The sequence below is a fragment of the Jaculus jaculus genome, chromosome 6, assembly GCF_020740685.1.
Source record: "Jaculus jaculus isolate mJacJac1 chromosome 6, mJacJac1.mat.Y.cur, whole genome shotgun sequence".
Classification (NCBI taxonomy): Eukaryota; Metazoa; Chordata; class Mammalia; order Rodentia; family Dipodidae; genus Jaculus; species Jaculus jaculus.
In genome coordinates, this window is record NC_059107.1 from 27,963,034 (window position 1) to 27,973,990 (window position 10,957).

Here is a 10,957-nt window from a genome sequence, read left to right on the forward strand (position 1 = left end):
CCTGACACTACCTACATAAGACCATCATAATAGGAGGAAAAAAATCATGACATCAAAATAAAAGAGAGACTGATTGAGAGGGGGAGGGGATATGATGGAGTGGAGTTTCAAAGGGGAAAGTGGGGGGAGGGCATTACCACAGGATATTGTTTACAATGGAAGTGTTAATAAAAAATTAATTAAAAAATTATTTATATTTAATTGAGAGAAAGAAAGAGGCAAACAGAAGAGAGATAATGGGCATGGTAGGGCCTTTAGCCATTGCTAATGTACTCCAGACTCATGCGTCACCTTGTACATCTGGCTTACGTGGGTACTGGAGAATCAAACCTTGGTCATTAGGCTTCATAGGCAAACACCTTAATCGCTAAGCCATCTCTCCAGCCCCCCACCTTTTTTTTTAAAAATTTTTATTAACATTTTCCATGATTATAAAATATATCCCATGGTAATTCCCTCCCTCCCCACTTTTTTTTTTTTTTTTTTTTTTTTTTGAGGTAGGGTCTCACTCTAGCCCAGGCTGACCTGGAATTCACTATGTCATCAGGGTGGCCTTGAACTCCAGGTGATCCTCCTATCTTTGCCTCCCAAGTGCTGGGATTAAAAGCGTGTGCCAACATGCCTGGCTTTTTTTGTTGTTGTTTTTGAGGTAGGGTCTCACTCAAGCTTAGGCTGGCCCAGAAGTCACTAGTCTCAGGGTGGCCTTGAACTCACAGCGGTCCTCCTACCTCTAGAGTGCTGGGATAATGTGTCGCCATGCCCAGCTAGCCCTGGCATTTTGACCTCTACTTCTACTGGGTTGACCAGCATTCTAGTTCCGAGACAGAATTCTCTATTCTATCTCAGCTGGCCAGAGCCACCAGCTGAACGAGTGCCGTGATGGAGTTGAAGGAAGGCTCATTCCTGTGGTACCTCTACCTGGACAAGATATACTGCTTATTATCTGTGAGGAACGTGAAGGCCTTGATGGAGTATTTTCACCTTCTTGATGCGCACCGCAGGAACACCCTGAATGGTCAGACTTCTCGCACATTTTAACAGCTAATGTCACCCAGGAACATGTGAATTGGAAACTGCTTAGTTAACAAACATTATTTCATCTTCTATGTGAAGCGCAGAGAGAACCTGCCAACAGAGTTGGGACTGGTGGCAGTTTAGCTGAGGTTCAACCTTGGCTCCACCCATTATCTCTAGGTGATTCAGATAAATATCATCCCCTTTGGGGTTTTTCTAAAAAATATTTTATTTATCAATTTGACAGAGAAAGAGAGAGAGGGAGAGAGAGAGGGAGAGAAAGAGGGAGAGAAGGATAAAATGGGTGTACCATAGCATCTAGCCACTGCAAACGAACTCCAGACACATGCACCCCCTTGCGCATATGGCTAACGTGAGTCCTGGGGAGTTGAACCTGGGTCCTTTGGCGTTGTAGGCAAGTACTTTTACTGCTAATCCTTCCCTCCAGCACCCCCTTTTTTTGAGGTAGGGTCTCACTCTAGCTCAGGCTGACCTGGCACTCACTATGTGGACTCAGGCTGGCCTTGAACTCACAGCTGGGATTAAAGGTGTGCGTCACCATGCCCATGCCTGACAAAATAACTTTTTTTTTCCTGTTTGTTTGTTTTGTTTTGAGGTAGGGTTTCACTCTATCTAGGCTAACCTGGATTTCACTATGTAGCCTAAGGGTGGCTTCAAACTCACAGTGATCTTCCCACTTCTGCCTCACAAGTGTTGGGATTAAAGGCGTGTGCCACCACACCCAGCCCCAAATAATATCTTCTAAAAAATATTTTATTTATCTGCAAACAGAGAGATACATATACACAGAGAGACAGAGAGAGTATGGGATTGTCAGGACCTCCACTCACTGCAAACAAACTCCTGATGCATGTGCCACTTTGTGCATCTGGTTTACGTGGGTACTGGGGAACCAAACCCAGGTCCTTAGGTTTTGCAAGCAAGCACTTTAACAGCTGAGCCATCTCTCCAGCCTGAACTAATATCATTTTAAAATTTTTATTTATTTGAGAGGTAAAGAAAGAGAATGGGTGAGCTAGGGCCTCTAGCCACTGCAAACAAATTCCAGACATATGCATCACCTTGTGCATCTGGGGAATCGAACCTGGGTCCTTTGGCTTTGCAGACAAGCACCTCAACTGCTGAGTCACCTCTCCAGCCACCGAAATAACATCTTTGAGTCTGAGTTTCCTCATTTAGAAATGGTAACAGAGTCTTATGTTGTTGAGTTGTTGCTTATATATATTTTTTTTTGTTTATTTTTTTCAAGGTAAGATCTCACTTGACCCTGGAATTCCCTATGTAATCTCAGGGTGGTCTCCAACTCACAGTGATCCTCCTACCTAGGCCTTCAGAGTGCTGGAATTAAGGCATGCGCTACCACGCCTGGCCCTCTTTGTTTATTTTGAGGTAGGAGCTCATTCTTGCCCAAGCCCACCTGGATCTTGCTCTATAGCTGCAGGCTGGCCTTGAACTCATAGCGACCCTCTTACATGCGTGTATACACACATTCACATCTCCCCCACATAGACACATAAAATTTGAAAAAGGATTATGTGGATCACCTTTGACAGATAGGAAGTAAGGTCCAGCTGAGTTTAAAGCCAGCCTGGGCTGAGACCTTGCCTCACTAAGAAAAAGGAGGAGGGAAGAGAGGAGGAAGCAAGTACTTTATCCACTCAAGCCATCTCCCCAGCTCTGCATGCTCTCTTCAGTGGTACCTGCAAGCGACCACAGTTCAATCCACAACTAAAACAAGGCCAGTTGAAACATCCTGGGTTCTTTTGAAGCCCAAGTATAAATAAAGTGTCCTATCAGTCCATTCATCCTGATCACACAGAAGATGTCATGGTGAAGAATGATCCTTCCAGAAAGATCTTTAAGAGGCCTTTGAAGCCTAAGCACCCAGGTTCCATTCCTCAGTACCCATTTGCATGCATCTGGAGTTCATTTGCAGTGGCTAGAGGTGCTGGTATGCTCATTTTCTCTCTGCCTCTCTCTGTCCTCAAATAAATAAATAAATTTGGGCTGGAGAGATGGCGTAGCGGTTAAGCGCTTGCCTGTGAAGCCTAAGGACCCCGGTTCAAGGCTCGGTTCCCCAGGTCCCACGTTAGCCAGATGCACAAGGGGGCGCACGCATCTGGAGTTCGTTTGCAGAGGCCGGAAGCCCTGGCGCGCCCATTCTCTCTCTCTCCCTCTACCTGTCTTTCTCTCTGTGTCTGTCGCTCTCAAATAAATAAATAAAAATTTAAAAATAAATAAATAAATAAATAAATAAATTTGTGTGTGTGTGTGTGTGTGTATGGATGTATATATTTAAAAAAAAATGTCAGACATGGTGGCATACACCTTTAATCCTAGCACTGGGAGAAAGAGGTAAGAGTATTGCCATGAGTTCAAGGCCACCCTGAGACTACAGAGTGAATTCCAGGTCAGCCTGGGTCAGAGTGAGACACTTCCTCAAAACAACAAAATAAATAAATAAATAAAACCCATTGAGGTATGGTGGTGTGCCTTTAATCCCAGCACTTGGGAGGTGAAGGTAGGAATTGTGAATTTGAGGTTAGCCTGGGCTAGAGTGAGACCCTAACTCAAAAAAAAAAAAAAGCAAGCAAGCAAGCTGGGTGTGTGGTGGTGCAAACCTTTAATCCCAGCACTCAGGAGGCAGAGGTAGGAGAATTGCTGTGAGTTCAAGGCCACCCTGAGACTACAGAGTGAATTCCAGATCAGCCGGAGTTAAAGAGAAACCTTATTTCAAAAATTAAAAAAAAAAAAAAAAAGATAGGGTTGGAGAGATGGCTTAGCAGTTAGGCGCTTGCCTGGAAAGCCTAAGGACCCTGGTTTGAGGCTCAATTCCCCAGTACCCACGTAAGCCAGATGTACAAGGTGGAACATGCATCTGGAATTTGTTTGAGTGGCTGAAAGTCCTGGTGCGCCCATTCTCTTTCTCTCTCGTTTGCTCTGCCTCTTTCTCTCTGTGCCTGTTTGTTGCTAATAAATAAATAAATAATAAAAATTAAAAATACCCTCCCAAAAAACAACAAAAAAAGCCAAGACACATTTTCTTCATGACTTCATGTCTCACCTTTTCTCTTTACATATAGACTTATATCATTTGTGTTGCCAAATCTTTCTGATTAGCCTGGCCCAGGACACCAGTCTGTACCTCAGTACCAGTGTGTACCTCAGCAAGCTAAGCTTGAGATCAGGGCTCTTGACTCCTAAGCCCCACAGTCTCACTGGAGCATTTGCGGAGATCTGAGCTCCCTAGTAACCAAACTGCTCCTTGCTGGTGCAATAGCCAGGAGGTTAAGAGCGAGCTCACATTGTCTGGGTGAGTGGCTGCTTTGGGCCTCGGAGACAAGTGGCCAAGGTCAGCTGCTTGCATTGATACCTTGCTACTAGATCCCTCCCAGACATGACTGTGTGCAGAAGAAACATCAGATGGCCCAAATCCTGATGTGGGACCACAGCTAGATCCAAACGTCAGATAGGGTTACACATTCAAATAAGCCAGAAGGTAGCTTTTTTTTTTGTTAGTTTTTGTTATTCAAGGTAGGGTTTCACTCTAGTCCAGGCTGACCTGGAATTCACTATGTAGTCTCAAGGTGGCCTCGAACTCACGGTGATCCTTCTACCTCTGCCTCCCAAGTGCTGGGATTAAAGGCATGCGCCACCACGCCTGGTTGTTATTGTATTTGTTTTTAGAGGTAGCGTCTTGCTTTAGCCCAGGCTGACTTGAAATTCACTAAGTTTACTATGTAGTCTCAGGGTGGCCTCGAACTCACAGTGATCCTCCTCCATCTGCCTCCCAAGTGCTGGGATTAAAGGTGTGTACCACCGTACCTGGCCTTTTTTTTTTTTTTTTTTTTTTTTTTTTAACAATGTGGTTCAGAGTTGCTAGTATTTTCTAGAATGGCTCATCATGTCCTTGCTTCCCCCTTCACAGATGTGCTGTTCTATCACTTCCTCCACCATGTGACAGACTTAAAGACTAGACAGATCAAAATTGTATTTGACATGCTGGACTGGACAGCTATTGGGGAGATTGGCTTTAACCAGTTCTACATGCTGGTTTGCATATTGCTGTCACACGAGGTAAGTACCAGATGAGGAGACAAGGGGCAGAGGAGGGAGGGCTGGACTGCTGCCATCTTGCTAAAGCTGGTAGTGAAGTAGGGACACACTGGAGAATTTCCCTTTCATTACAAACAAGTGGAAGACAAAATTGAGAGGGGCTTAATTTTGGCTCCTGCCTGGTCCATCCACACGTAATTTGGACGTTTTCAACACCAGGTCGTACTGGCTGAGGGCCCAACCGTCTTCAGCCGTCCCACATTGGCTCTGGCTCTCTATGTGAAGAGAGTCACTGTGACTGCCACACTTCTTGGCCTGCTTGTCGGAATGTTCTAGCTGGTGATGTTCAATATTTAAAAAATACTTATTTGAGAGAGAGGTTGGGCGTGCCAGGGCCTCTAGCCACTGCAAACGAACACCAGACATATGTGCCACCTTGTGAGTCTGGCTTTATGTGGGTACTGGAGAATCGAACCTGGGTCTTCAGGCTTTGCAGGCAAGTGCCTTAACCACTAAGCCATCTCTTAAACCCTTTTAAAAAATATTATTCTTGCCTCTTTAAGGTAAGGTCTTGCTCCAGTTCAGGCTGACCTGAAATTAACAATTAACTATATAATCTCAGGGTAACCTCAAATTCAAAGAGATCCTCCTATCTCTGACACCCGAGTGCTGGAATTAAAGGCATGCACCACCACACCCAGCCTACATTTTCTATATATATATATATGTGTGTGTGTGTGTGTGTGTGTGTGTGTGTGTGTATGTATGTGTATATATATATATATGTATTTTTTTGTTGTTGTTGTTTGTTTTTTGTTTTTCGAAGAAGGGTCTCACTCTAGCCCAGGCTGACTTGGAATTCACGCTGTATTCTCTGGGTGGCCTCGAACTCACGGCAATCCTCCTACCTCTGCCTCCCAAGTGCTGGGATTAAAGGCCTGTGCCACGACGCCCGACTTCACACCCAACTCTCTCTCTATATATATATTTTTTGTTTGTTTTTTCTGTTCTTTTGAGGTAGGGTCTCACTCTAGCCCAGGCTGCCCCGGAATTCACTATGGAGTCTCAGGGTGGCAATCTTCCTACCTCTGCCTCCCGAGTGCTGGGATTAAAGGCGTGTGCCACCACACCCGGCTTTATATATATATATATATATATATATATATATATATATATATACACACACACATATATATATATATATATATATATATAATTATTTATTTATTTATTTGAGAGCGACAGACAGAGACAGATAGAGGGAGAGAGAGAGAATGGGCGCGCCAGGGCTTCCAGCCTCTGCAAACGAACTCCGGACGCGTGCGCCCCCTTGTGCATCTGGCTAACGTGGGACCTGGGGAACCGAGCCTCGAACCGGGGTCCTTAGGCTTCACAGGCAAGCGCTTAACCGCTAAGCCATCTCTCCAGCCCTTAATATATATTTTTAACTTAATTCCTGTCTTTATATTTTATCTATTTCTTTGAGAGAAAGAGGCGGGGGGGGGGAGAATGGGCACACCAGGGGCTCTAACCACTGCAAACGAACTCTATGCATGTGCCTCCTTGTGCATCTGGTTTACATGGGTCCAGGAGAGTTGAGCCAGGATCCTTTGGCTTTGCAGGCAAACGGCTTAACCACTCACCAAGCCCTTTCTCCAGCTCCTAAAAATATTTTTTATTTGATGGGGTGGGGGAGAGAATGAGTTGTGTTCCAGAGCCTCTTGCCACTGCAAAAGAATTCCAGATGCATGTGCCACTTAGTGCAACTGACTTTACATGGGTACTGGGGAATTGAACTCAAGTGCACAGGTTTTGCAAGCAAGTGTTTTCAATCCCAGAGCCATCTCCCCAGCACATTTTATTTTTATTTATTTGCAAGCAGAGAGAGAGAGAGGCGAAAGTCCCAGCCCCTTAAAAAATGTTTTTATTTTTATTTATTTGAGAAAGATATAAGTGGGCAGGGAGAGAGAGAGAGAGAGAGAGAATGGGCACATCAGGGCCTCAAGCCATTGCAAATGAACTCCAGATGCATGCACCCCTTGTGCATCTGGCTTACCTGGGTACTGGAAAATCGAACTTGGGTCCTTAGGCTTTGCAGGCAAGTACCTTAACCGCTAAGCCATCTCTCCAGCCCCCTTAATTTTTTTTTTTTTTTTTGGTGGTAGGACTCACTCTAGCTTAGGCTGACCTAGAGCTCACTCTATAGTCCCAGGCTGGCCTGCAACTCACAGCGATCCTCTAATTTCTGCCACCTCAGTGCTGGGATTAAAAAAGCGTGTGCCACACACCTAAAATACTTTTTTTTTTTTTTTTAATTTTATTTATTTATTTGAGAGCGACAGACACAGAGAGAAAGACAGGTAGAGGGAGAGAGAGAGAATGGGCGAGCCAGGGCTTCCAGCCTCTGCAATCGAACTCCAGACGCGTGCGCCCCCTTGTGCATCTGGCTAACGTGGGACCTGGGGAACCGAGCCTCGAACCGGGGTCCTTAGGCTTCACAGGCAAGCGCCTAACCGCTAAGCCATCTCTCCAGCCCCTAAAATACTTTTATTTGAGAGAGAATGTGACAGACAAGAGAGCTAGCCACTGTGAGCCAACTCCAGATGCATGTACCACTTAGTCCATCTGGCTTTACATGGGTAACTGGGGTACTGGACCTGGGCTGTCAGGTTTTGCAAGCGCCTTCAACCACTGAGCCATCTCTCCAGCCCCCAGCTGGTGATTTTCAAAGAATCACTGGTAATCTCTAGTGCCTGATGATCCTGTTCAGAGAACCTGCTGCAGAGGATTGATGAGGAAAGAGACCCTATGTGGCCACCATTTTGGAAAAACACTCGAGGTGCTTAGGGATTTTGACAGAAGCTGTCACAATGGGGACCTCGGTGTCCCTTGAAAGCACAGGCTCGGGCAGGCCTCATCACTTCAGGACATAACCTCTCCCTAGGCTGAGGTTTGACTTTCCTTTGAGCTCTCTAGGGAGTGGGCTGGAGACTATGTAGGCCTTGGTGTAACAAGCTTACAGGACAGCAGTCATGCTTTCCCAAGTCTTGTGTGGCTCTCTCCAAACAGAACCATCTAGAAGAACAGTTTATGTACCGCCATTCTCGGCCTGTTTTTGAACTGCTTGACTTGGATGGAGAACTGAAAATTGGTGCCGACAATTTCCAGATGTACAGATTTCTCTTCAATATTAGAAAGCAGGAACTCAGAGAGCTCTTTAAAGACTTTGACATCACTGGCGACCGCGTAAGTGTAGACCCCTTAAAGTATGGCTTAGGGCAAAGGCAATGTCCTATTACCAACTGTTAGAGGTGGGTGGAGGGGAGGCAGGAAAACTTACATGAGCCTACCGCACGGGTCTGGGATCTGGACCCCGAAAGACAAAGGCTACATCATGTAATGTGGATATATAATTACAGAGGTATAGAGAAGAAATGTAATAATGTGGCAGTTAATTGGAGTTGGGGTTTATTTATATAGGCAGTCAGGAAGAAATTCTACGGCAGAACCATGTAAACAAAATCCTAAGAGAAAGCAATGGGGAAAAGGCTACTCCTGCCTGTGCTGCAAAAGCCAGCAAGAGGCACGGTTGGGTGTGAGGAGCTGTTCTGGGAAGGGACTTTGGTGGCAGCTGAACCATCTGGACTTGTCCTGGGAGACATAACCAAGAGACTTTGTTCCCATAGTCTACAGCAGACACTGTAATTCTGAGCCTACATTACTGTCATGTTCAACAATGTCAAACCCTGGAATATTTTCTCTCCCTCCCCCCTCAAAAGCTTCTTAACTACAAGGAATTTAAGCTGTATACGATCTTCTCCACTGACAAAAGCTACAAGCAGAAGAAAAGACAGGGAGAAATAGTGGAAGAGCTAGAGGAAGAGCATGTGAAAAAAAAAGAGAAAGAAAAATCTTGGCTCCTCAGGAAAAAGCGTCACACGGGTAGTATAAGCCAAATTAATCTCTTGGAACAACTGAGATCCAGAAGTGTAGAACATAATTAACAAATAAATTTCGAGCATCAAAGTGGGTATCAATTTTTTTTAATTTTTTTAAAAAATTTATTTATTTGAGAACGACAGACACAGAGAAAGACAGATAGAGGGAGAGAGAGAGAATGGGCGCGCCAGGGCCTCCAGCCTCTGCAAACGAACTCCAGACGCGTGCGCCCCCTTGTGCATCTGGCTAACGTGGGACCTGGGGAACTGAGCCTCGAACCGGGGTCCTTAGGCTTCACAGGCAAGCGCTTAACCGCTAAGCCATCTCTCCAGCCCGGGTATCGATTTTTTAAAACACATTTATGTACAAACGCACACACATCCACAGTCTCTTGCCCCTGCAAACTGATGCTAGATGATTATCCCACTTTTTTGTTTGTTTGTTTTTTCGAGGTAGGGTCTCACTCTAGCCCAGGCTGACCTGGAATTCACTATGGAGTCTCAGGGTGGCCTCAAACTCAAGGCGATCCTCTACCTCTGCCTCCCAAGCGCTGGGATTAAAGACACGCACCACCATGCCTGGTTTGATTGTCCCACTTTTTGCACCAGGCTTTTACATGGGTGGCTGAGGAATTGAACCAGGCTGGAAGGCTTTGTGCATCTGCCTTTATGTGGGTACTGGGGAAATCCAATCCAGGCAGTCAGGCTTTGCAAGCAAGTGCCTTTAACCACTGAGCCATTTGCCAACCCGTGACTTTTCTTTTTCAAGGTGGTAGCGTCTCACTATAGCCCAGGCTGACCTGGCAGTCAGTCACTCTGTAGTTCCAGGCTGGCCTTGAAATTGATGCGATCCTACTACTTTATTCTCCTGTGTGCTGGGACTGAAGGTGTGCACTACCACATTCGGCTCTGACTTCCTTAGCTTCCCAAGTGCTGTGTACGTTGCATATGAGTCTTAATGCACTCTCTCTCTATCAGCTAAGTCCTTTGGTGACCTAGTGGCTGTGCACAGAACTCACGATGCTGTATGAGGTAACTGCATCCTTTTTGTGTGGTACTGGCTATGGAAACCCTAGCCTCTGTACGCTGGGGTCAGTGCTATACAACCGAACTACAACTCCACCCGGAAGCTTATTTTAATCTGAGTGCACCCATTTTGTTGCTGTTTTTCAAGTCAACCCTGCTCAGTAGCTGACCTGGAATTCACTATTTAGTCTCAGGGTGGCCTTGAACTCATGGAGATTCTCCTACCTCTGCCTCCCAAGTGCTGGGATTAAAGGTGTGTGCCACCACGCCCAGCTCTAATTTTAATTTTTTAAAAATGCTTTTAAGCTGGGCGTGGTGGCACATGCCTTTAATCCCAGCACTTGGGAAGCAAAGGAAAAAGGAATGCTGAGAGTTCGGGCCCAGCCTGAGCCAGGTCAGCTTGGGCTACAGTGAGACCCTACCTCAAGAAACTAAAAAGAAAAAAAAAAAAAAAACCTAAAAAAGTTTTTTGAGAGAGAAAAGGGGGAGGAGAGAAAGAGTGGGCATGCCAGGGCTTCCTAATGCTGCAAACTCACTCCAGATGCATGTGTAGATACTGGGGAAATGAACCTAGGCTGTCAGGCTCTACAAGCAAGTACCTTTAACCACTGAGCCATCTCTCTTGCTTCATTTTAACATCTCATTTTTTATGTTTATTTATTTATTTGAGAGCAAGAGACAGAGAGAAACAGGCAGTTAGAGAGATAGAGAATGGGTGCGCCAGGGCTTCCAGCCACCGCAAACAAACTCCAGACGCATGCGCCCCCTTGTGCATCTGGCTAACATGGGACCTGGGGAACCGAGCCTCGAACCGGGGTCCTTAGGCTTCACAGGCAAGTGCTTAACTGCTAAGCCATCTCTCCAGCCCTCTTGCTTCATTTTAATTCTTGCATAACTAATAC

At 45.6% G+C, this 10,957-nt stretch overlaps 1 protein-coding gene across 1 annotated transcript; it reads left to right on the forward strand.

The window, feature by feature from the left end:
• Positions 1-879: 879 nt before the first annotated feature.
• Positions 880-9,095, forward strand: Efcab9 (EF-hand calcium binding domain 9). Its single transcript, XM_004664963.2, has 4 exons — positions 880-1,015; positions 4,964-5,112; positions 8,161-8,337; positions 8,871-9,095. Exons 1-4 carry the CDS (start codon positions 880-882, stop codon positions 9,093-9,095), a joined length of 687 nt encoding a protein of 228 aa, XP_004665020.1.
• The last annotated feature ends 1,862 nt before the right edge of the window (positions 9,096-10,957 follow it).